We start from the raw sequence: 27,166 nt of genomic DNA on the forward strand, positions 1-27,166 counted from the left end.
AGCTCTACATACACTTAAATGAATCAACTTAAGAATTGACAAAATAAATTATTTTTAAAAAGGATGGAAATCCTTGAAAATATATGGTCCAGTTTTAAGAGCTAAACACAAAGCAGCCCTCCGAGCTAAGCAGCTGTTTTAAATACGTAGATCTTCCACTCCAGTATCTTAATAGCTGGAAGAAATTACAGTCCGGAGAAGACATGTGCATAATTTGAATTAAGCAGATGCAGGCTGTGAAAAAATCAAACATCTCAGGGTAACAGACGCAAACAATGGTACTGAAACTCTTAAGGAATTTTTTTTTCTTGTTCATGGTGGCAATGTTGCCATTCTTGTGATACAAACCACCTATACCGGTTAGAAGTAGTGATTTTTTTTTTTTCTTTTCTTTTTCCTTTCAAAGGTCCAAAAGAAAACACGCCAACTTCTAAACCAAAGCCACAACACAGTCATCTCTGGACTCTTCGTGTTACAACAGTCTTTTGAATTAACATACTGATCTGGGGTTGGCCTCGGCTGTCTTTCCACCTGTCGGCTGCCCTGCCTTCTGGGACAGGATCCACATTGTGCAAAGCATGTCAGACCGATCACATCGTGACATGCTGGGGCCGGGAATATGACCGAGAGGAGTGAGGAATGACAAAAAGTTTAAGAGAAATATTTGTTCTCTAGAAGAGGAGTTACTGAAATGTCTCCCAATTCAAAATGTGTCTGACCCACTTTAATGACCACGGGCTTGCATTTAAAGGCACAAGTTGCTGAACACTTGGGGCCAGATGGTGTCATCTGGAATGAAAGCACCCTCGAATGGAACATACCAGGGAACTGCAGTGTGCCCTGATGCTAACAGCATTCCCACCAGATTATGCCTTTTACTTTTATGGCTTTTCATTTGCAGCTCCATTTATGAAAGTGTGTACAGATCTTCGATTTAGAAATTAAGAGCTGGAATTCACACACCAGGTAGCCCAAACCCAAAGTATGAAAGTGACAATTATATTTTCTATATCATCCCCTTAATAGTAGACTTCTCAGTGCTCTGTCATCTCTTGATTATTAATATGAAACAAAATAAATATAAATACCAACAGGCATTTGGAATATAGTCTGGCAGTTCCTCAAGCAGTCAAATGTATGTTACCATATGTCCCCACGTGACCCAGTAATTCTGCTCCCGGGTATACCCCAAAGGCAAATTACAATATATGTCCATGTAAAAACTAGTGCACAGATAGCCAAGGCAGCATTATTTATAATAACCAAAATAAATTAAAAATTAAATTACTAACAGCTAAAATTGAGCACTTACTACGTACTAGGAACTGAAGCATTTTATATGTACTTGCTCAGTCTTTAAATACAATGAGGTTGCGAGGATAAACAAATGTACAGTGATACCACAATTATTATTCTCATTTTAAAGACAAGGGAACAGAGGCACAGGAAGGTCAAGCAAATTCCCCAGCTGCAAAGCCAGCACGTGGCAGGGTCAGGCCGTCGGGCCCCCAAGCCTGGCTCTTAGCCTTGCAACAACTCCACACCTACAGGACCCTGCCCCAGCGTCCCAGCGTGTGACAGACCACCTTTGGAAGATGAGGTGATAAGTTTAGATTTTCATTTTCATGCTTTTGTCATTTTCAAACTCCTTATGCAGACAACTAGGAACTCTATGAGAGAGAGAGACAGAAAGGGAGAGAGAGAAATGGCTATTTTGCACAATAAGAAATAACTGCTTATTGCTCTCCTAATTTTGGAATTTTTTAGGAAATTAGAGTAGGAAGCATTACAGTTAAAATACCACAGTGTGCGGTCAAAATTTTAGGCATAAATTTAAATCACACTGAATCCCTTATCTTTTATTAGTCCAAAGTTGTGCTGCTGAGGGTGGCTGGGTGGCTCAGTTGGTTAAGCGACTGCCTTCGGCTCAGGTCATGATCCTGGAGTCCCTGGATCGAGTCCCGCATCGGGCTCCCTGCTCGGCGGGGAGTCTGCTTCTCCCTCTGACCCTAACCCCTCTCATGTGCTCTCTCTCATTCTCTCTCTCTCAAATAAATAAATAAATAATCTTTAAAAAAAAAAAAAAAAGTTGTGCTGCTGAGAGACCGCCCCGTAGATAGAATGGCTGCGAGTTGTAAAATCTAGACCCACAGGTCCCAAACTGAGCATGTACCTGTGGCCCAGAAAGTCTCCTGGGCAGCCAGTTAGGGGAAACTGCCAGAGATTCATGTAGCTTTTGGGAGGGCCACACAGGCCCTGCAAGTCTCAAAAAACTGCATTTTCAACAAACTTCCCCACCTCAATTCCAGGAGATTCTGATAAAGGGAGGCTATAGCAGATATTTTGGGAAAAAAATGGTATCCTTATTATTTTTAAAAGAAAACCTTCAAAGAAACTATATTAAAATTTAGGGAACATAAAGCAGAATAAACCTCTGTAGTTTTGAGTCATGAAAAGTGTAAGCAAAATGAACACTCACTAAGAGATAAGTAAAAGAAAAGGGGGATACTTCAACAGTTTTAACTGTTGAGCACTTTTCTAGAGCTGGACAGATGAGATGGCTGAAATTCTAGGGCTAATCAGATTTAATCCTCTACCTATATACTCTTCTTTCCTGTTATTAAATTTGAAAAACAAGCACTGCAAACTGAAGCCAAATGACGTGATTGAGCTCAAGTTAAAAGTGGGATCAAATCCACTACTTGGGTCCTAATAAAAACTGGAACCCCTCCCACCCTCCTCCCTGAGAGGACATGCTCACAAGCCAGAACCTACCACTGGCGTTCTTACAACCTAAACTGACGGTCAGAGAGAATCTGCTTAATATACCTGCTGGCAATTGTTAGTAACTTAGAAAGGATACTCACTTGGCAATTTTTTTATATACAATGTGTAATTAATGATGAACTATATATTAGGAAGAAAGAAGTGTTTGAGCGCCTGCCTTGTGCCAGGCACTGTGTGAGATGCTTTGCAAACCTTATTTTGTTTAACCCTCACAAGAACTGCAAGGTTAATACTCTCATCCCTGTCTTCTCAAGTAAAGAAACTAAGCTATAGGGACATTAACTAACTTGCTTGCCATCCAAGATAAACAGATGATAGATCTAAGAGCCAGTGCCAGATACGGTATCTTTTTCCTCTTCTACCAGATTGTCTTGCTGTCGGTGGAAAAGGCTGCTCATGAATGCACATAACCAGTAACAGACCCAGATACGTGGCATTAACTGTGAAATAATAAAATATGGAAACACTGACCAAGTAAATTAAATGACGATACCAACATCAGACATAAGAAAATCATCAAATGCCTTTGATTTACTCTATACAAAGGATCCTCAAAGACCCCAGTGAATACACTTCATATCTAAAAGTTCTTGACCTTCATTAGAGTATCTAGTATGCCCTGATAACAAGTGAACTTGGATGCAAAATTTCATTACCTTCTCAAACATATTCCCTAAAGAGGACTAAATAAAATCAAATTGGTATCTGGCAAGCATTGAAACATAAAAGATTTTGCTAATTAATTTTAGAGCAGAACTTCTCATATTTTACCTGATTAACCTTCAATCTCAATAATACTGATCAAGAAAACAAATCCAATCACAAGTTAGCAAAGTATTATATATTCCAAATAAGACAACAAAGAACCAAAAAACCTTTTTTGGAGAACACATACAATATCATACTCAGTGATTTAAGCAATATCATAAATAATTACATATGATTCATATTTGAAAAAAATCATTAAAAATGTTTCAGCTATAGTCCTGTTTTTTATATGTTTATTTATACAGTCATTAATTCTCAGTAATATGGATTAATCTCAAAATATGGCTAAATAAAAAAGTTGGGTTGCATAAGAGACCTGCAATATAACTATCATTTATTTAAAGCTAAAAAACATGCAAATTACTAGTATTCCATATAATTAATGGAATGATAAATGCATACATAAAAAGGGTACTAAAAACACAGATGACAATAGCAAATTCCAAAATTCAGGATAAAAGTTACCTCTTTGGGAAGTAAAGAGGAGAACAGAACCAGAGAGAAGTATATTCAGGGCTTCAGTGTTAGTTGTCATTTTTTTTTCCTTTGGCTGAAGAGTGGGTATACTGGTATTTGTTATATTGTCCCCATACTCTTTGGCATTCCGAAGTACTTTACAGTAACAATTACCAATACACAACCCCTCCGAATTTGATACAATGGTTTACATACAAACCATTCATTCATCTTTGGCTTATCATTGAAATGTGACCTGTAAAGGAAATCAATATTGCTAATGTCAGGCCCGGCAAGAGAACAAGGATACTAATCAAAGTCGAAGCCACCAACACAATTTCCATGTATTTCTGCTACATTCCTCTGGATTCTACATCTAACTTCATCTGGACTGGGAGCATATGTGTCTATTCTCAAATAAACTTTTTTTTTTTTTTTTAAGATTTTATTTATTTATTTGAGACAAAGAGAGAGACAGAGAGCATGGGAGGGGGGAGGGTCAGAGGGAGAAGCAGACCCCCTGCCGAGCAGGGAGCCCGATGCGGGACTCGATCCCGGGACTCCAGGATCCTGACCTGAGCTGAAGGCAGTCGCTTAACCAACTGAGCCACCCAGGCGCCCTATTCTCAAATAAACTTTAACTGAAGAATGCGTCTTACTACGTATTATTTTCTGACACTGAGTGTCGAACATTGAGTCTCAAATTTATATTTCTGTTCTATTCTGTCCCCTCAAAAGACTCATATAACCAAACTCCCTCTAGATATCTCCACTTAAAATTTATTTAAACTCCCTCCCCCAATGGCATCTCTCTTTTTCCTCCACTCTGCCTTCTTCCTAGTGGTACCGACATGGAACCTGTATTCAAGCCAAATATCTGCGTGTCATACTTACATCTTCCCTTTCTTTCATATCAGTTAGTTCAGCAGCAAGACCTATTGAGACAACCTCTAAAACATCACAAATCTGTACACTGCGGCCATTTCCCCGGCTGGCCCTCTTGGTGAGTCCCATTGTCTCCCCAAACAACGACGTTAGCCTCCTAACTAATCTCCTTGCCTCTACTAAGTTCCAGCCACAGTTACCTTCTTTGTGGCCCCAAAATATGCTTCACGAGCTCCCACTCCAGGTGGAGACACGAGCTGCTCCCTCCCTCTGGAATGCTCCCCTCCAGATAGTCCCAGGGCCTACTGCTTCAGGTCTCAGCTCAAATATCACCACCAAAGAGAGGCCTTTCCTCAATTTCTTAAATATAAGGTAGTACCACCCGTCTTGGGTTGGTTTTCTGTTCTTCTAAGCACTTACAATGATCTGAAATGGACCACTATCATTCGTTTTGCAGTTAGGACTGAGTTTGGTTGCATGTAGCAAAACACTGCCACCAGAAGCATAACCGAATTGGGATTTCTTTTCCACAGGTGAAAAGACATCTAGATAAAAGCTGTCCTGGGTTGGTCCCAGGCTCCATGATGCCATCAGGTACCAGGTCCCTTACATCTTTCTGCTCTGTCCTTTTTAACACGCACCGTTCATCTTCATGATGCCCTGACAAAAATGTTTAATTACCTTTTACTACTCATGGGATGTCAGCTCCATGAGAACAGAGACCTTGCCCGTCTCCTCCACCACTGAAAGAATCACAAGTCATGCGTTAACAGCTCAATCCATATTTGTTTGATTATTATAAACCAATGAACCAGGAAATCGGAAGTCCTACAGTTAGGCGGTCATCCTTCATCCTAGTGGTCACACACAACAGCCATCCCTACCCCTTCACTGACCCTATAGATTCTATCCTGGGTCTCTCCTCAGAGCCCTTCCTGCATGCCCTTCTCTGCTGTCACTGCCTGAGCTCAGACATTAGCACTTCTCATCCTGCAGTGCTCTCCTAAGTGCCTGGGCACCCACTTCTTATTACTCCCCCCACTATATCACACCCTCCATACAAACTGTTGGTATAATTCCCCAAACAGAACATTCCCTGAGGGGCGCCTGGGTGGCTCAGTCAGTTAAATGTCCGACTCTTGATTTGGGCTCAGATCATGATCTCAGAGTCCTGGGATCAAGCCCCTTGTCAGGCTTTGCACTCGGTAGGGAATCTGCTTCAGATTCTCTCTCCCACTGCTTTGGCCCCTGCCCCTGCTCATGTGCTCTTTCTTTCTCTCTCTCAAAATAAATAGATTTTTTTTTTTTTTAAAAGAATACTCCCTGAGAGTAGGAGCCCACCTGTCCTGTTTCCGATTGTTCTCCCACAACTGTGCACCAGGTGTGCATGCTGTAGACATGAGTGTCAGGGGACATTCGTTACAAGGATCAGATACCTAAACTTCTGAGTACTATGATCCAGGCACCTTAGCACTTGACCCCAGTCCACCCTCATCATGATACTGCCTTTCTTGTTCTTCCTTTTCCATTGCAATTAGTCACAACACATATCTGCAGTTCTAAACTGTTTCAGACCTTAGTGTCTTCTTATACTTTATTATCTCTGCATAAAATGTCTTTCTCCCTTTTTACTATAGGACACTTGTCTAGATATCTCTTAAGTCTCAGCTTCTGATCCTCCACAGCCTAGCCGCCTTCCCTGCCAGGTCAAGGCAGAGAAAACTGTTCTGTCCATCCAGGGGCACTTTACCAACAGTGATAACAATGATTACAGGCTAGAGTGCCTGCAAGGGACCAGCACTTTGTAAGTCCTTTCCATGCACAAGCTCATTTAATATTCATAACGACCCTCCCAGGTAGGCGATGTCTTTTTCTCATTTTAGGAGAAGAAACTGAGCCACAGAGAGGTTAACTAGGGCTCTAAAGTTGGCAAAACTAATAAAGGACAGCCTGCATTCAAAGCCACATGGTCAGCCCTGTAGCCCATGCGCTGTGACCTACTTGTATGTTTGTCACCAGGTTATAAGGTTGTTGTGAGCAGGGTCCATGTCTTATTGGTGCCACATATGGATTCTCAATGAAAGAGTGTTAAATGAATAGAATTTTTTAAAAAAATCAGTTGTACAAATGCGTAATGAGAAAATTGGCTCAAATATAGACTAGTGACGAAGAGCTAGTGGTATAATATTGACTATGTGACTACAGAAGCCACATCACTGATCCTACGATGAAGTATGGCCATGTTACGAGCAAACCGCACTAAGGGACAGGCACTGGCTTCTTCCAGCATGCATCAGGTCAGTTCCAGAGTCTCAGGCCCTCTCCGCTGCTCAAAAATGGCCAAAAGGAGCTTGTCCAAGATGTAGGTAAAATAAAATAGAAGTGAAGACAGAGGGAGAAAGAATTTCTAGGCGTAACAACTATCCTAAACACAAAGGTTTTGTAAACAAAGGTTTCTTATGATTAAAACGGGCAACAACAAGTCCAAAGATGGAAGAACAAAGAGGCAAGACAAGGGAGTCCAGTGTTGGGCTGAACCAGCCCATACCTACACCTAAGAACAGATGTGGAGCATCTTTCCCAACTCTACTCAGCATTATCATGTGAGTACTATGAAAAAGGTCAGGGTGGGAGGGCTCACACCACAGAAACGCCAGAGCTACCCCCAGACCTTTTTATTCTGGAGACCCATTTTACCAGCAGAACACTGCACTTAACCTGTTAGTGTTGCTGAAAAAAATCCAGGACGTTGCTTTGTACAGGGCGGGTAGTGATTAAGATGCTGGAGAGGGCGAGACATGGAAATTATAAGGAGAATATAAATCATGCATACATAGATACATTTAATGAGAGGCCAGAATGTGATGTTAGAAACAGTTGTCAGTCTTTTGTGCTTGTTTTCTTTTTTATTTTTCTAGTATCTATAAAAATACTATTTATAGACAAAACTCAAATATTCAAAGAAGTAGTTTGATACTTAGCATTCCTCCTATCAGTCTCTTGTGTCAAAAATAATAAATAAAACCAAAATAATACAAAAACTAAAGACAATGCAATACTTTTGAATAGAAGATAGACCATTGCAACATTTTTCCACCCGAGCAAAAGTTGAAAATACCAAGTCAAATAGCAAACCCTCAAAGATTCTCAACAAACTTACTGTATTTTTCAAAGGTGTGTTTGAAAAATCTAGAGGTGTGTTTTCCAGTCAAACCAAGCCTTAGAAGTGAATTAGTGAATTTATTCCTATTTTCAAACAATAATATTCCTTGATACTTGTTTACTATAAACTTTTTAAACTTTCAATGGCGTGTTTTTAATAAATTGAAATCAATCATTAGAAGAATTTCCCACTTTATCATTAACTAATTTAGTCTTTTAATAGCTCATATACTCTTTTACAGTAAGTGGAACAGATTATTTTAAAAATTGTTTACTGGCAGTGAATAGGATTGAATAATTGATATACAATTTTATATATATATTTTTAAGACCATGGTAAAGGTAAAAGACTGAGATGAAATCAACAATTATATACATTATATGATATAAGCATATATGAAGACTGACATGTGAGAAACCAACTTTTTCCTTTTAAAGCACTCAAAAAAGATACCAACACAAAAAGATACTAATTTAATCAGCAGGAACCATACCACTACCTTTAAATGGACTACAAAATAATAGATTATGTAAATTCAGCATTTCCATTCTGCTTTTAAATTACAGAAGTGACAAACGAGTCACTGAAGTAGGCCATATAATGTGTTTTCTCCTAACCCCCTTGTCCTCTATTTTAAATTTGAGTGACTCACAAACTCTTAGGAGCAATCTTGAATAAACAGATTTTGAATAGTAAGTACTCTATAAAATTGCTCCCAGAATAAATGGTGTGTCCAGATATATTCAGCACACTAAAGAAAAAGGTAAACTCCATTAGAATAGGTTACGCTGTAAGATAAAAATTTATGGTAAGACTTAAATCGAAGGAGCTCCCACGAGTAAGACATACTGAGGTCTGACATTCTGAGGTTATCCCAAGTATGAAATAGGAAATCTGGCAGGGAGTAAACTTGTTCTCTTTTGGAGAGATTTAAAAGAAAATAAATTTCAGGATGAATCGATTGCACACTGGAAATAAAAGGTTTTTCTTTGCTTCTGAGAATTATTCATCAAACAAAATTAATAATAATTAAAATTTTGCTTATTCATCAGTCCTTTGTAGGTATCGTTTCATTTAAAACTCAAAACAACCCTAAAAAAATACAGGCACTATTACTATTTCCATTTTACAGATGAGAAAAATAGAGATGGAAACATTTAAAAGACTTGCCCATTGGGCGCCTGGGTGGCTCAGATGGTTAAGCGTCTGCCTTCGGCTCAGGTCACGATCCCAGGGTCCTGGGATTAAGTCCCGCATTGGGCTCCCTGCTCCTTGGGAGCCTGCTTCTCCCTCTGCCTCTTTCTCTCTGTCTCTCATGAATAAATAAATAAAATCTTAAAAAAAAAAAAAAAAAAAAAAAAAGACTTGCCCATCCCAGAAAGTCTGACTTTAGAGTGATTCATATCCACTTCATTAGAACTGGACTAGAAAGTCAAGTAGAATTCTAAGTAAATGACTTCATCCAGCATCTGACATTCTTGAAATTTTAACTTCTCTGTTATATATGGCAATAAGCATGTGTTGGAGACAATACCATAAAACTCTCCTGTAATATATGTATCAGTCATTTAGACTTCCATAGACAAGCATGCAACTCAATTCTGCTCAAAATGAGAATAAACTGAGGGGCAAAACAGGTAAACCAAGGCAATGGGTATTATCTACTTTTGCGGTTCTGAAGTTCTTAGTGTCCAAGTTTTAAATAACAATAGAAATATCTTAGTAAGTTTTTGTTTTTATTTTCTCTCCTTTCAGAACGATGTTTTGATGAATTATGCATAAATGGAATGCAAACACACAGATCCATTTCCCTTTGAAATATTTAAGGATGTAAAAATGAACAGAAACTATCCTTGGCAAAACTTGTACTGAGCTTTCAAAAGCCCACGCATTTGAACTAAAGTTTGTGATGTACTCCAAAACATAGACATCAGTCGGTTCTCACATTCCTCACTTCTCCCTCTAATGTCAGAATGCTCTATCAATTTAAAAAGCACAGCTCTCTGCCATTAATTAGGTTATATATTAAATGACATAGGAGTGGCACTTCTGAATTCAAACTGACCAGATCCAACAACAGGGGAGGAAACATTCGATGGTAAAATAAAATCCAGTGACAGAATAAAACCCTCAAATACAATTACACAAATGCACCCACAAAATTTACAATTTTCTTCCCAAGAACTGCATTCCCCAAAAGAATGTGTGCTTGTCTATGTAAAGACACATATGCATAAAATGCTGTCTTTTAAAAATCCACAAATCAATGAGACTATAACACTAGTTATAGGACACCAAGTTAATAATCATGAGTTTGCACCACAAATCAGGAAAGCTTGAGGTTTTGCTTCCATTCCAGTGGGTTTGTGTATCCTCTGTTTTAGTTCATGGCCAAAGAATGCTGCCTTAACACATCCTTCATGGCCTCAGAAAGGCTTGTATGGCCACACCCACTTACCCAAAGGTAATTTCATTTAATTCCACTTCTATTGTGTTCTTATCAATATTAAACCTAATAATTGGAGGGAAAAAATTAATATATTAAAACAGGAAAGTAAAACTCTCCTGGTCCCATTCAATGTTGTTTCCTCTGTCTTATAGGCATCACTGAAAGTGTAACTAAAATAAATTATTTTATTACATATTTAACTTGATCTCCCATTTAATTCATACCTAAAGAAAATAAAAGGGAGCAGAGCAAATATTTACCAATATTAAGCTATAAATTAATTAAAGCTGTAGCTCAAGTCCACCCACAAAGAGAAAATGAGGAATACATAGTCTCATGTTTATCGGTCAATAAGTAAGTTTGGTTTGTAAGTTTTAAAGAGCTTTTTCATTTAAAATTTTTCATTGTTCTCTGATAACAATCCCAGGCCTGTTACAATTACACGATAAGAGAAAAGAAGGAAAAGGTAGAATCTGGGTGAGCAAACTTTTGGTTTAAAAGCTTTAAGGTGAGGGGTGCCTGGGCGGCTCAGTGGGCTGAGCACCCGGCTCCTGGATTTCATCTCAGGTCATAATCTCAGGGAGCTGGGATGGAGCCCTGTGTCAGGGCGCCTGGGTGGCTCAGATGGTTAAGCGTCTGCCTTCGGCTCAGGTCATGATCCCAGGGTCCTGGGATTGAGTCCCGCATTGGGCTCTCTGCTGCCTTGGGAGCCTGCTTGTCAGGCTCTGCGCTCAGCAGGGAGTCAGCTTGAGATTCTCTCTATCCCTCTGCCCCTCCCCCCCCAGCTCACACAGGAGCTCTCTCTCTCTAAAATAAATTAAATCTTTAAAAAAAAAAGGAAGCTTTAAGGTGAATGGTATGGGCACAAATTCTCATTTCTTCTAAATGATACTTCCTTCGCTGAAGGATAATGACTGTATCAAATTCTTAAAACACAACTGGGTCAACTGCATGATGGAATCTGAGTCCGGTAACAGAGACAACAGAATAGACGATTTGAATTGAGGACTTCAGTGAATAGTAATAAAATTTCACATTGTGTACTTGTTCTTCCACTTGTCAAGTTTCCTACGAGATATGGTTTTTCCCTTATATACTCTAATAAAATGCATCCTATGTTAAGATTTAGGGGATTGGTTTGCTGCAGAGTTTTACTCCCTCACATATCGTCTATCTTGGAAAATGAGCACAATAAGGACAATGGAAACATCTTTGAGAGGCATGAGCCTATTAAATAAACCCACAGACTCTATCTTCAGCCTCTTACAAGCTAAAAGAATCTCAACTTTTTTTTTTCTTCAAGTCTGCGTTTATTCATGGCAATCCTCAAAGACGTTTTATAAGTCCACGGGGGCACACAAATGTCAAGACTTCCTACAGAAAAATAACATTTCTGAGGGTACTGAATTATGCAAAAAATTAGTAATTCAGAGATTTTTTCCAAATGACACATATAAACAGCAGACAGAAGCAGATTAAATAAGGGACTTCTGGGAGTGAGACCTTGCTCTGTACAGATTACCATCCTTTGATTCTAGATTCTAACAGTTCGCAGGACTTACCAGCCACCATAAGAATGAACCAGTACTTTGAAGGAACTCAAGAGGGGATCTACATTTACCTAAATGCATGAAGCCAGCAGAACGTTCCATTAGCAAGACAACCCTTTGGAAAAAAATGTTTGCATTATTCCTGAAGTGTTTGCAGGTCTCATTTACACAACTGTACTTTTACATACAAAGAAATCACTGCTGAGTATAATGGTATGTAAACTGGCTCCCTTTTGTCTTACAATCAGAGGAAAAAAAATGAATTTTAAATAAAACATCTTGGCCATATATATTGTCATTTGCAGAATTCTTCTTTTATATAAAAACAAAAAAAAATCATGGTTAAAGTGCATTCTGTGTTCTAATTTAATCTAGCCTCTGTCTCGCATTCAAGAGAGAAGGTTAAAAAATTAAACACATTTAGTTTATAAATGAAACTATTTCATCCCCAAATTCCTTCTATAACATAAAAGTAAAGTACCAATAAAAGAGGAGCAATTTTTCTAAGTGAATGTTTCCTCTAACCATCATAACCACAATGGTTACATAAGATGCTCATTTTTTTCCTAAAACTATAGTGCATGACTTTCAAATCCATTTGGAAAATGTGTATAGCTAGAGTACACATTATTAAAAACTTTATTTTTGTTTCTCTTAATATTTGGTAAGAACTTTACAAATAAATACTAATCATGTCCGTTCAAGCCCATAAGGTGCTAATGATTCTGTTCAAGAATTCAAGAAAGATGTCTTAATACTTCTACAAGTACTATGTTGTATTGGCCTTATACTTTTAGTGTGAATTAGTCTTTAAATGTCTCTAAGAATCAGTTAAATTATTTACTAGTTTCTCACATTGAAAATCACTTATTAAGAAGTAGTGCCCCATTAAAATAGATGCAAATAACACGCTTATTTATTTTCTATAGGGAGAGATAATTTCTATTCCTCTGTGGAAGATGGTAGAACTTCTGTTTGTTTTGTTTTAATTAAATTTTATCTTAAGGTATTTATAAGTTCAAATGTAGCTGTAAGAAATAACACAGAGAGATCCTAGATTTCCTTTGCCTAGTTTCTCAAAGGTAACATTTTACAAAACTGTAATACAACACAATTGTACCATCAGCATTGATACAGTCAAGGTGCAGAACATCCACCACAAGGGTCCCTCCTGCCGTCCTGTTGTCCTTTTACTACCGCATACTCTTCCCTCCTGCTCCCATCCCCTCCTCCACTCATCTGTCCTCCATCTCTATAATTTTGTCATTTCAAGAATGTCATATAAATGGAATCATTCGGCATGTGACTTTTTTGGGATTGGCTTTTTTTCATTTCACATAATTCCGTTGAGATTCATGCAAAATGTTGTGTATTATCAATTGTTAGTGCCTTTTTGCAGTTGAGTAGGATATGGATGTACCAGAGTTGGTTTACTCATTTACCACTGAAGGACATCAAGGTTATTTCCGTTTTTCTCTAATGTGAATGAAGCTGCTATAAACATTCATGTCCTAGGCTTTGTGTGACCACAAGTCTTCATTCCTGAGATAAATAACCAAGACTGTGACTACTGTGTTGAGGGTAGGTGTATGTTTAGTATTTAAGAAACTGTCAGACTCTCCTCCAGAGTGACTGTACCATTTTCTATTCCCCCCAGCAATATATGAGTGACCCAATATTTCCATAGCCTCATGAGCATTCAGAGTCATTACCATTTTATACTTTAGTCTTAGCTATTTTAGTGGTTGCTCTAGCTATTACTATATCAGTGATAATTTACCACACAAGTTACGTTTTACAGCTTCAAGTGAAGTATAAAAACCTTACTCCCTTTATGTCACTTTACCTCCATTTATAATATATTTGTCTTAAATATTTCCTCTTCCGACACATAGAACCACATCAGACATCGTTACAACCCTCAAACATAATTTAGAAAACTCAAGAGAAGGAAAGTCTGTATATTCAGCCATACTTTGGCTTATTGTGTTCTTTCTTCCTTTCTAATGTTCCAAAGTTCCTCCTTTTTCATTTCCCTTCTTGATAAAGAATTCTTTGATCCATTCTTTTAGGGAAGTTTGATGACAATATATCTTAGGTTTTTTTTCCATCTGAAAATACATCAATTTCTTCTTCATTTCTGAAAGATCTTTTCTCTGGGTATAGGTTTCCAGATTGACACTTCTTTTCTTTCAGCACTTGAAAAATGTGCCACTTTCTTCCAGCCTTCATGGATTCTGATGAGAAATCCACTGCCATTGAAATTGCTTTTCCATTTTGCATAAGATGTACAGGCATACATCATTTTATTTGTTTCACTTTACTGCACTTCACGGATATTGCACTTTTTTTTACAATTTGAAGGTTCAAGACTTCAGTGGAGGAAGTAGATGCAGATGTGGTGGAAACACAAGAGAACTAGAATTAGACCTGGAGCCTGAAGATGGGACTGAATTGTTGCAATCTCACTACAGACACTTATGGATGAGGAGTTGCTTCTTACAAGTGAGCAAAGAAAGCAGTTTCATGGGATAGAATCTACCTGGTGAAGATGTGTGGAGATTGTTGAAATGACAACACAGGATTGTCAATATGACATAAGTTTAGTTGATAAAACAGGGGCAGGGTTTGAGAGCACTGGCCAAAGTTGAAAGAAGTTCTGTGGATAAAATGCTAACAAACAGCATCACAAGCTACAGAGGCATTGTCAAAGATTCCGTTGGTGTCTGATTTTGAGAAATTGCCACAGCCACCCCAAACTCCAGCAACCACCACTCTGATGAGTCAGCAGCTATCATCACTGAGGCAAGACCCTCTACCAGTAAAAAGATTATGACTTACTGAAAGCTCAGATAACAGTATTTTTTAGCAATCAAGTATTCTTTTAATTGAGGTATGTATATTGGGTTTTTCTAGACATAATGCTATTGCACACTTAATAGACTACAGTATAGTGAAACCATAACTTTATATGCAGTGGGAAACCAAAAAAGTCCATTTGACTTTATTGTCATATCAGCTTTACTGTGGTGGTCTGAAGCAGAACCTGCAACATCTCTGGGTTATGCTGTACATTTTCTCTAGCTGCTTTCAAGATTTTTTTTCCTTGTCTTTAGTTTCTAGAAGTTTGTTATGATGTGTGTATTGCTTTGACTATGTCAAAATTCTGGATTCCTTCAGGTTCCTAAATTGGCAGTTACTTGTAGTAATTGGGATATTTTCAGCCATTATTTCTTTGAGTACTTTTAGTTCCTCCTTCTTTTATCCTCTCCTTCCAGGACTCTGATGACACAATTTTGAAATGCTCTTTTATAGACCCACATATTTCTGTAACTTGCTCTTTTCTTCCTTCCTTCCTCTCTTTCCTCTTTCCTTCCTTTTTCTTTCTTCTTTCCTTCCTTCCTTCCTTTTCTTCCTGCCTTCTTTCGTCTATTTTCTCTGTTCAAATTGTGCAATTTCTACTGTTCTGTCTTCCAGTTCACTGATTTTTTCCTCTATCCCCTCCATTCTTCTGTTGAGCCCATCCAGTGAGCTTTTTATTTGTTGTTGTATTTTTCAATTCTATAATTTCCATTTATTCTTATTTATATCCTTTATTTCTTTTCTCAGACTTATTTGTTTCATTTATTTCAAGCATGTTTGTAATTGCTTATCGAAGCATTTTATCATGGCTGTTTAAAATATCAGATAAATTCTAACATCTTTGTCATCTCAATATCAGCATCTACTGATAGTCTTCTCAAAGAGTTTGAGATCTTCCTGATTCTTAATGGTTTTCCTTTGAAACCTGAGCATTTTCTCAGTATGTTATGAGACACTGGATCTTATTTAAACCTTCTGCTTTACCTGGCTTTTTCTGACACTATTCCTGCAGGAAAAGGGGATCACCATCTCATTATTGCCAGTGGAAACAGAAGTCCAGGTCTCCATTCATTATCTGGTGAAATGGGGACTCCTCATCATTGACGGGTGGGAGTCATGTTCTGGCACCACACGTGATCTCCGGTGGCACTGTGGTAACAGTGTCTCTGTTACCACTTAGCAACTGTGAAAATCCCAACTCACCTCTAAGACCCTTGTGTTACCATGCCAGCAGGGAGGGAGAGGTGTAGCTTATTACTGTCATGGGGGCAGGTGTGTAAGGCACTCATTATAGATTCACAAGGGAGGTAATCTAGACTCTCCATCACCCTTTGTTACTGTTGGTGGGGATGAGGGTAGGGCCACAGTTTTTAAATAATTTGGCTTCTCAGGGTCATTTATTTGTCTTTGATATTTACAACCTAAGCTCGTGAAGTCTAAATGTCTCTGGTCTTCCAAACTCAGATCATGTCATATCATAAAGCTTAGTTGGAAGAACAGGAGTAATAAACTGATGCCCTTTAATATTTACTACAATAATAATCTATTTTATGAAATGATGGTCTCCAAATGTGTATCTACATTTTAAACATTGTAATATTGAGTATTTAAAGGAATTTATGAACATCCACCTGGATGAATTTTTTTTTTTTTTTAAAGATTTTATTTATTTATTTGACAGAGAGAGACAGCGAGAGCAGGAACACAAGCAGGGGGAGTGGGAGAGGGAGAAGCAGGCTTCCTGCCGAGCAGGGAGCCCGATGTGGGACTCGATCCCAGGACCCTGGGATCATGACCTGAGCCGAAGGCAGACGCTTAACGACTGAGCCACCCAGGCGCCCATGAATTTTTTTTTTATAAAACAAATATTTCTATGTAAAATAAGACATTTTTCCCATTTTGCAAGTATAATTAATTATTACAAAAAGAATACAAATAGAATAACTTTCCTATAACATTAATTAACTATAACCAGGTTTCTCATTTCCTGGCTGAGATGGTTAATTTTATGTGTTAACTTGACTGGACCATGGGGTGCCCATGCATTTGGTCAAACATAAGTCTAGGTGTGTATGTGAGGGTGTTAGGGGTGAGATTAATATTTGAATTGGTAGACTGAGTGAAGCAGACAGCTCTCCCCAATATGGGTAGGCCCTATCCAATCAGTTGAAGGCCTGGGGAGAAAAATTTTAAAAAAGACTGACTCTCTCATGAATAAGAGGGAATTTCACTTTCTCAGTGCCCCTCTAGCAAGGACATTGTTTGAGGGTTTTTGTGTTTTGTTTTTTCCTGCCTTTGGACTTGACCTGAAACATTAGCTCTTCCTGGGTCTCAAGGCTGTCAGCCTTCAGACTGAAACTATGCCATTCCCTTTCCTGATTTAATCCTTCAAGCTGAGACCAAACTAAAGTTGCAGATTGCAGGTCTTGGGACTTGTCAGCCTCCATAATCATGTGAGTCAATTCTTTATAATAAATCCATCTATGTATCTATCTGTCTATCCTAGATAGACAGATAGATAGATAGATAGATAGATAGATAGATAGATAGATAGATGATAGATAGATAGATAGATTAAAAAAATGATGGCTGGATGAATGGATGGATGGATGAATCCATCCTACCAGTCTGTTTCTTTGGAGAACTCTAATACACTGGCTAATAAACTTATATTGATACTAATGATATTAATACAGCTCATGTGAATACAATGAATTCTGCTCAAACAAAATCTTAGATAAATTCTCAAGTCCCTGTCATTGTAAGTTAATCTAATGACACAGTTCATACATTTTGAATTATACAACTACTTTAGAATATTATTTTCCATGTATAATTCTGAATAATAAATTCAAAATCATATACAGGTGATTTCAGAGATTTTTGACATGGAGCATGTTAGATTTGGGATTAGGAAAATGAGAGACACATCATGTGAATGGGACCTGAATACTCTGTTGCAAGAGCTGACAAGAAGTCCTTATAAAGAAAAATACCAAGCAACTATGCATACTAAGTCAAAGATTAGTTTTATATCGCATACTTGTAGGTATAAGGAAAATAATAAAAGCATGCACAGAAACATTGTTTATGAAGTAGGAAAAAATTGTACAACTCTTTATAGTTTGCTTATAACAAACACAGTATGTGGCAAATAATCACTTTACAAAAATATATTTTAAAAGCAATAATACCATGATGAATCTAGGAATCTCTGCTGAACACTATGGCTATAGGTTTCTATTTTTTTTTAAAGATTTTATTTATTTATTTGACAGAGAGAGACACAGCGGGAGAGGGAACACAAGCAGGGGGAGTGGGAGAGGGAGAAGCAGGCTTTCCGCTGAGCAGGGAGCCCAATGTGGGGCTCAATCCCAGGAGGCCCTAGGATCATGATCTGAGCTGAAGGCAGATGCTTAACGACTGAACCACTCAGGCACCCCTATAAGTTTCTATTTTTTACTACAGTTGTCTAGAGGAAGTATAAAGTCTTTTTAAGATTGCTAAATTCAAATTCAAATTCTATTCTTTTTTTTTTTTTTTGTAGAGAGAGAGTGCGTGCAAGTACATGCCAGATGGGGGGCAGAGGAGAGGGAGAGAGAATCTCAAGCAGGCTCTACGTCCAGCATGGAGTCTGAGGCAGGGCTCAATCTCATGACCCTGAGATCATGACCTGAGCTGAAATCAAGAGTCAAATGCTTAACCAACTGAGCCACCCAGGCACTGCTCAAATTCCACTATTCTTAAGGTAAGTAAAACCTGTACAAGTAAGGGTCACAAATTCATTTACAAACTCTAGAGAGTTCTTTTTAATTAACTAAACTAAAATTTAATTTAACTAAAAGTATACACTTTACTTAAAATGTATAAATACTACATAGATATACATTCACACACACACACACACACAGATATATTTGCCCCAGTCAAATATGTATCCTATTGTCATTCCTTAACTCTTTAATTTATTGCAGATATCCTCTTCATAATTCATGATGGAAAGTAGTCTTGTGTTATTTAAAGTGATCTCTTAGATTCTGAAGTTGTCCCTAATAATGGTGATGATAATCACGGGGATGAGGATGCTAATAAATGCTAACATTTACATAGTGTTTACTATATGTTGCACTCTGTTCTAGGAGCTTTACATAAATTAACTAATTTAGTCCTCACAAAATTCCAATGAGATAGATACTAGTATTATTTCCACTTTACAAATGAGCAAACTGAAATACAGAGAGGCCACATTGTCTAAGTATGTAAGATACATTTAAGAAAAATTGTTTTGCCTTAATTTGTAGTATTAAAACTAGGTATTCCCTAAATACTTAAGAGTTATGATGTAAACACTCTATAGTATAATCCATGCACTTAGAAATGAAGATAATATAACCTTGCTGACAAGCTGAGCCTCCTCATTATAGTCCGCAGCTCACGCTGAACCCAACGCTCTGGCTTTCACCAACCACAACCCTGGACTGGAGTCATCACTATGGTCATCAAGTCCAAAGGCTCTTTTCTTCTCATCCTCCCCCATCTTTTCACAGCGGGTATACTTCTTTACCAGTAATTTCCTTTTCCAAAATATCCTCCAATGCATCAGTTGGACGGATGATGCCTCCTTTACTGGCTTCTCCCCTCGCTGCCTAAAAGACCTGCTCATGCCTCTGTCCTCTGCCCCTTCGGCAGCCACATCTAACCCAATAGCTGTAATATTTAGCTCTAGGTAGCTCGTCCTTAAATATAAAGTGAGCCCCGAAGTGCCACAGCTAAGTTCTCAAACGCCTGCTAGACATCCCCATATATATTTCCCTTGGCATCCCCTTATCATGCAGGTTAAGTTCCTCATCCTTCCTACAACCAGACTGGATCTCCAGACTCCCATTTCCCTCGACAGCACCCTATTTCCATGCATGAAACCTCTGCAAGATACAGCTCTAAGCTCCCTTCCTGCCAGTCTTCAACATCTCTTCTAGCTTCTAGAACAGGGACCCATGCTTTCCAGAAAGCACACTCCATGCTCATTCTCCATCTATGGAATCCTACTCCAGTTTCAATTCATGCACAAAGTCTTGGTGACTTCTACTCAGATGTGTTTTCTCCACCTTTAGAATCTTGTAATACTTACATTTCAGTTTCCATATGGTGCTTCTCATGTTTGACATTCTTACGTTGGACCACATGAAATAGCAATTTCATAGTTTTATGCCATATGGTTCAACCTAATACTTCTGTTGCTTTTAGGGCCCCTAAATAAAGAGTCACCACAAAAGCAGGAATGAATTTCGCCTTTCTTTGTGAGCCCCTGGGAAGCCCAGAACATTGGAAGTGTGTGTCAAAAGAAAAAGAATCTAAATCAATATATATCTTACACATACATGTTTGTCAAATGAATCCTCTATAGCAATTAGTTTAACCTATCAGCTTGAACAGTAAAGGTGAAGAGCTTTAGAACCTGAAACTTCAAAACTCCTGGTAACATAAAATATTTTGGTTCAAGGAGCTGTTTTAAAATCATTTATTTGTGAAGGGAACATTCTTGGATTTAGAGGTTGGCAGGTACAGTAAGAAGCTTTTTAGTTGACTGAAATAAAAAAAAAAAAGCGAAACACTTTTTAGCACAGGCACTTCCCTTATAAAAACAAACTGCCTAAAAGCAAAGCACAGCAGTTTGTGCTCAATCAGCACGTGCCTCCAGCCATCAGCAAAGACACGGTGGAGCAGGAGGGGGATGATTTGCATTTCTACAGCTTCTTTGTATACCCAAATTTCGAAAGCATTTCGCGATGTAGCAGTAAATATCAACAGAGGACAATGATAGGATGTCAATACCAGAAGGGGTTTCCATGTAGCCCGACCCAGCAGCCCCGCTGTGCACAGCAGCAGCCCCCACAAAGCCATAAACAGGAGTGCAGTTAATCGGCACTGGTTAAGGAAGGGGGAACGCGTGTTTGAGGGGTCCCTCAGCATCACCTGTTCCACCCACAGAAAGCATTCCGTCTTTCACGCTTTCACAAAGAAGGACTTCAATCCCCGTTCAACAGTATTTGCTGACCTCCCCCAACAAATGACAGGTCTCCACCTCCAGGTGAGGGCGCTGTGCATCACTTCCTTCACCAGTTCTCCCCTTCTTGCTACAGAAATCACCCTTGGCAATGAAACACCCAGATGAAAGGCTAGGACGCTTGGATAGCCTTAGGAGCAGTGTGGTGCTATAGGAGAGGACAGGCGCTGCTCACTCTCTGACATTTCGGGGGCCTGTTCTAAGGACAATTTTACTGAGGCGTGGCGAAAATAAGCACAAAGGTGGACTTTTGCTACGCTTCCGTTTTCCCTGGCTACCGGCACAGAAACTGGGGTTTGGATGGTCTGTTGTGGACGGGCCCTGAGCCGGCGACCTTCTCGAGCGAGCCCCGGAGGCAGGCTTGCGACTATCCTCCAGGGGTCACAATTGGGTTACAAATTCCTCACAGCACAGTGACTGAGCAGCCTGATTTGGAACCATTTATTCGAATCCTTCTTCATTAAGATTCAAATGGAATAAGTAAGGTAGAAATTGAACAGACACAGAAATTGTGCCTTGCTGCTCCTGTAGTCAGTAAACATTTATTCACTAAGCCCAGTCTGTGTGTTCTCTCTCTCTCTCTCTCTCTCTCTCCCCCTCACTCACAGTTGTTCTTCCAGTCCTTCCTGCTTGCTGTTTTAATGCATAATTAAGAAGGTCAGAATTAATGAAGTGGTGTGGAATAAAGTTCAAGGAATCCCCAGGCACTATTTATTCTATTAGATCTCAGGCATGAATGTCAGCCTGGCTGAGTAAGCAGCATAAGCAATGCGGCTGGCTGCATCCCAGGAACAATCCACCGAGGGAGACTCACCTGCACTGTCAAGTCATTCCGAAGCTCCTTCCCAGCGAAAATCACATGCAACTGGTCAGCTGGAACCCCCTGTCGCTTAGCAACCACCTCCTTTAGCTGGAAGATGCTGGTATTGGAATCGACCTCCACTGGGAAACCATGGCTGGAGTTGAACCTGACAAACACTGACCAAGACATTGGGAGAGAGGGGAGAAAAGTGAGTATTACTCAAAGCTCTGACAGGGCAATAGCAACACTTCTGAACCAAGTTACCACTCGCCCGCCATTCAATGAATGACATACATTTTCTTTCACTTATAACATAAAACTGAATGCAATGGAGCAACGTTTGAAGAAAAACGGAGTTTCCCTGTGGGATTTCCTTTTCATACATTAGGCAGTGACCCTCAAACACAATCGCATGCTCCCTTTGACACCTGTCCTGGGAAACAAAGGGCTCAGGCAGAATACTTGGTAGATTGGAACTGTGAGACTCCAAGGAGTTTATGGAAGAGATTCAGCTCCAGCAGCTTGTACGAATGCCCACTCCCTCCATGGTGCCCCTCTTCATAAATATCGGAGACGTTATGTTTGCACTCACGGTAGAGCGATAGAAACCATTCAAGCTGCATTACCGACTAGAGTGAAGACCCACCCGAGCCCTGGACATTGGGTGACCCTGCCAAAAGGCTCCACTAGATCTTATGGTGATACTTATTTGCCCTTTCTTTTGAAACTACGGACACCATCTTTCTTATTGGAGACGCTACCCCCCTCACAACCAAGGCTGGGAGCTGCCGTCTCTGCAGCCTTCTCAACATGGCCGACTGCCATTCTAACTTGTCAATGTCGCCCACACAGGTCCTTCCCTGCCCATGCTTTCTGTCATTACTTCAGTCAATCTTTTCTAGATTCTTGCACTAGCCTCCCAACTGGAGTCGTGATACACTCTCTTCACGTCCAAAATGTCCTGCACTGTTCTGCAGAGTCAGCCTTATCAATCCAGAGCTCTGTTCATGGCATAGCCCTCGAATCCTTTAAAGTGTCACCGTGTCTGCTGGGGAGAAAAACCCAAGGCCCCTCTCATCTGACACAAACCTATATCCCAGCAGCTTCTCCATCAGTCCCCACATGCATACTGCTACACTGAATGCTCCCAGAACACTTCTGCACCCATGTCTTCTTCCTCTCTGCCTGTTGAAAGCCTGTTCACCACATGATCTGTCTCAGACGTCCCTCCTCCAAGAGGCCTCTCACTATCAGCCCAGTCAAGACCGAGCCCATCTCTTGAGGGCCTCAGGGGGTTGAGCATGACCATCTTACACCATTTGCCCCATTCTGTTCTGGAGGCAGCAGAGCACAGAGGTTACAAGGACACCCTCCAGAGTGGGAAGGACCCCTGCACCAGTCCCTGTAGGTCCCTTCGCAGCGTAACAGGTGGGGTAAACGTCTTACCCCAATTGCTTTAACTCTCAGTTCCCTAATCGTCACAGTAAATAACCCACAGAGGGTGTTCTGTGATGTGTGAAGTGATATTTATAGTGTTTATAACTATCACATAATTACCTTCAAAAATAATGAATGTTTGTATCTGACTTAACGGGTTTTGGGTATACACTTCTCCTTCTTTAAAAGATTATAAACTCCTTAAGGCGAGCCATTATAGCTTATTTTCTGCTGCATGTCCTTTAAATGTAGCATTATCACGTACTAGTTGTCAATTCAAATATGAGATGGTCCACCAAATAATAATTACAATAAAATAATCATTACAATGCCAGTAATAATCGAACACTATGTGGCAGAAGTTGCACCTTACATGTGCTATTTTTAAGCTTTCCAATGATCTGGTAAGGTCAGTAATACTATCCTTACCTAATAGAATAGTAAATGGAGTCCTAGAGAATTGCAATCACTTTTCTAAGGACATCGGCAGCTTTGTAATGGAATCACAACTCAAATTCAGTTCAATCAAACTCTAAACTCCTTTCCATTTCTACTATAACAGGCTGCCTAAAATATTCTCCAAAGAAAAGTCCACATTCCTTTTCCTTATGATAAAAAAGACAAACAACAACAGCAAACAGGTTTTCCAACATAATTCAGGTATTTCCTATCCAGGTTAGCAGCAGAAAAATGGGATTAAAAAATAAAAGCTCTGATGAAGAGCTAAGAGCAAAGAATAATGAACAATGGTTATAAGACACAATAAAATGAAAATGATACCAAAATGAGAGCAGGCACCACAGATGACACAAGAGCAAAAACCGGACACAGTTTACCCAGCACAGAAACACACTTAGGAAAGGGGTATGGACTGGAAATGATAGAAGTGTTCTAAAAAAAACAAAAAAATTTTTTTGAAAAAAAAATTACAGAGGAATAGATGCTTTTAATAAACTTTTAAGTAGATGTCATGTGACACCACTGAAGTAGAGGAGGAAAAATAAATGTGTATTGGGAGCCCTTGGGGTATATTCCCAGCATCCTCAGGTCAGAGACCATAAGGCAACCCATTCATGAGATAAGATAGACAAGAAGGGGCAAGAAGGGACAAAACGTATGGTCCCAGTTCTACACGTGATTTTCTAGTAGCGTGAACAGATTTGTTTTTAAAGCAGAACGCCATAGACAGGGCTATGGGAAGGAACAGCTGGGGACTACACAAAAGTTACTAAAACTAAAAAAAAAGGAATCAAAATTCCAGGCTGTACTGAGTTGATGATTTTTCGCCAGGGGTTCCAATTATGGAGATTCCATCTTAAGGACAAGAATTATAAAAATAAGCAAACAAGCCAAACTAAAGGGAAAGAGAGCTACAAAAAACATTCTAGGGAATTCTGTACCACAATTCAAATCATTAGTAGCTAAAGGCCTTTTTCATTCTGTTTAAGTAGAAAAATTAAAGTTTTTTAACTTAAGTTCAATTTGGATAAATCATGTCAATACCTTAGAAATGAATACCTTTGAGAAGCAGTTCAGATATACAGTATGGATTGACAATGGAAAAACTGATCAAATGCACAGCAGGTATTAGGCAAACTAAAATATGGTCATGGATAAGAACAAACATTTTCAAGTGACCAGACCATCAATAATCAAGTGCCATTATGTGGAAAATGACCAGTGCTTAGTGGTAGTAGCGTATTTTGTGGTGGGTCTCTACCTTCTTCTGGCACATGTGAGAAATGCGTCATGTCCCATCGGTTCTGGTCCTGTAACTCCAAGATTCCCAAAAGAGAGGAGCAGAGGAATGCACCCAACCTTCTCCCTCTACTACCTCTTGAAAAGTCACAGGAAGTAGAGTATCTTTAGAGCCAGGAAAAGAGAAATTGGAATCCATTGTGCCACTTGTTAATTTTATGACTTAGGACAAACTACCTGGTCACCTTCTCTTAGCTTCCTTATCTGCTGAATGTGCACAACTTTAAATGCCCCATTACAAAAGATTTGTTGTGATTATGGATGCATCAGGAAATTCTGGGAAGAGTCATTTGGTACACATTCTGTACTCTTAGTACAGGGAAAGTTTGTACTCGAAAAAACAGTTCCCTAATTTTAGTCACCTAGAAGAGGTAGTGCTAATTAAAGTAGCACCCATCCTTTATATTGTAACTAAGATATATTAAATGGGATATGGGTAAATGATAAATAAAGTAGCCTATTTTTCTGGTTTCTGCTCTTCTTCATGATGGACAGAAAAATCCCAGGAACAAAGAGACCAGGATAAAGAATTTAGCTTGTCTCCTTTTCTGAGATTTTAATTATAAATTAAAAGTTTGGGAATGTATTGTTTTAATGACACCTATAATAGAATCAGAAATAGATACTATACCAATTAATATTATCAATAATGTTAATAATGGTAATAAACAACAATAAACACCATAATGCACTGCTAAGAAAAAGATAATGAGACACATCCACACTCATTTTGATGCCATTCCTAACCAGTGTTCAGAAGATCCAGATTATAAGAAAGTAACTGAGAAGAAAAAGGGGAAGAAGTCATTGGGTGATGGGTGCTTATGTTTCTCTCAAGGCTATTCTCTTTGCTTGGCCTGACTGGGGGGGTAGAAATACTTGAGTTACAGCTATAGTAGTTTCATATCATGCATCATTCCTAAATCCATCCAAAGATGATGGTCCTTATAGGATCCAGACTGCCTTGAAAGCAGCCATTCTATTTCCCACAAGGAGAGCAGTCATGGAATTTAGGTGGGGTGAGCCACTCTCTCCCTCGAGTCCAGAGTGGACTCTTATTAATCAGCATAACCTCATCCTCCTTGTCACAGCAATAGGCTCAAGGATGGGCACAAACCAGTCAGTGCCTGGCTTTCCCTTAGTCACAGTGATGGATTCCCTGGAGATCTCAGAAGGGGTGATCTAAGGTGGACAAATCAAAGAACAATCCAGATTTGTCAAAGGCTTGGCTTAGATGGCATGGAACATTAAGTGACGCCCAGACATTTCTGTGGGGGAATCAAATAAAAACAGAAGCCAAGATAGATCATTGTCATCAGCATAAAAATAGGCTCAGTGCTTTTGGGGTTAAGACAATTGTTCCTCAAGAAAGAATGCCCTAAGCTCTGCAGGATGTTCATCTCCAGCTGCAGTCTGGTAAACACCAGGAGCACCCCCTGGCAACTGGGTTGATGAGGAAGTACCCCTACGTATCTCTACCTACCCTTTGGGGAGGTAGTTTCTTCTTTACCTTTGAGAAATACCACTAAGAATAGAATCTCCTATTGTAAACAGACAGACAAACCTTGTCCTCATATTCCCCTCCAGGCATTGTCCCACTTCTCTGCACAGAAAACCTTATTGTAGATTTCTTATAGTCCTGCTCTCCACTGATTTACTGTGCATCCACTCTTGAAGACTACTCCTGGTAAAGCAATAACCTCCATATTCCTAATTCAATGGTTCCATTTCTATTCTTCTCATATTAGACCATTCAGAATTATTCAGTAGACTCTTGTTCTTATAACTGCTACTGCACCATCCTGGCTTCTCCCTACAACACAGGACATGCTTTCTTAGCTTCATCTACTGAGTTCTCTTCCTGTGTTGGACTTACTGATTTTAGAGTGCCCAAGGGTCTACTTAGATTCTCTTCTTTTGTATCTGAGTGTTCTCCCAGGGTTGTATTATCCAGGCTGCATGCAACATAATTAATGTGCAATTCAATGTATTTTCATAGGAAATGTTCACTCAACATGATTTTTACTTTATATTCTTCTTTTAAAATCCAACTCTCCCACAACCTCAGCCCATGCCCAGAACAATGTGAGTCCATGGAGTTATCTACTTCTTAGGACCAATTCCTACATTTCTCATGCTATAAAGCTATATAAAGTTTCATGTGGAGTTTAATGCAGATATAACA

At 39.2% G+C, this 27,166-nt stretch overlaps 1 protein-coding gene across 3 annotated transcripts in view; it reads right to left on the minus strand.

Moving 5' to 3' along the window:
• The window catches only part of LOC118001946 (E3 ubiquitin-protein ligase parkin-like), a 1,266,913-nt gene that overhangs the window by 992,129 nt on the left and 247,618 nt on the right, over positions 1 to 27,166 (minus strand). For all 3 annotated transcript variants that reach the window (XM_034992136.1, XM_034992135.1, XM_034992134.1), the window contains exon 2: positions 21,799 to 21,962. In XM_034992136.1, the coding sequence (XP_034848027.1) occupies positions 21,799 to 21,962 (164 nt within the window). The remainder of the gene's footprint in view (positions 1 to 21,798; positions 21,963 to 27,166) is intronic.

This window comes from Mirounga leonina, unplaced genomic scaffold (assembly GCF_011800145.1).
Source record: "Mirounga leonina isolate KUSES-001 unplaced genomic scaffold, KU_Mleo_1.0 Mir_55, whole genome shotgun sequence".
Taxonomy (NCBI): Eukaryota; Metazoa; Chordata; class Mammalia; order Carnivora; family Phocidae; genus Mirounga; species Mirounga leonina.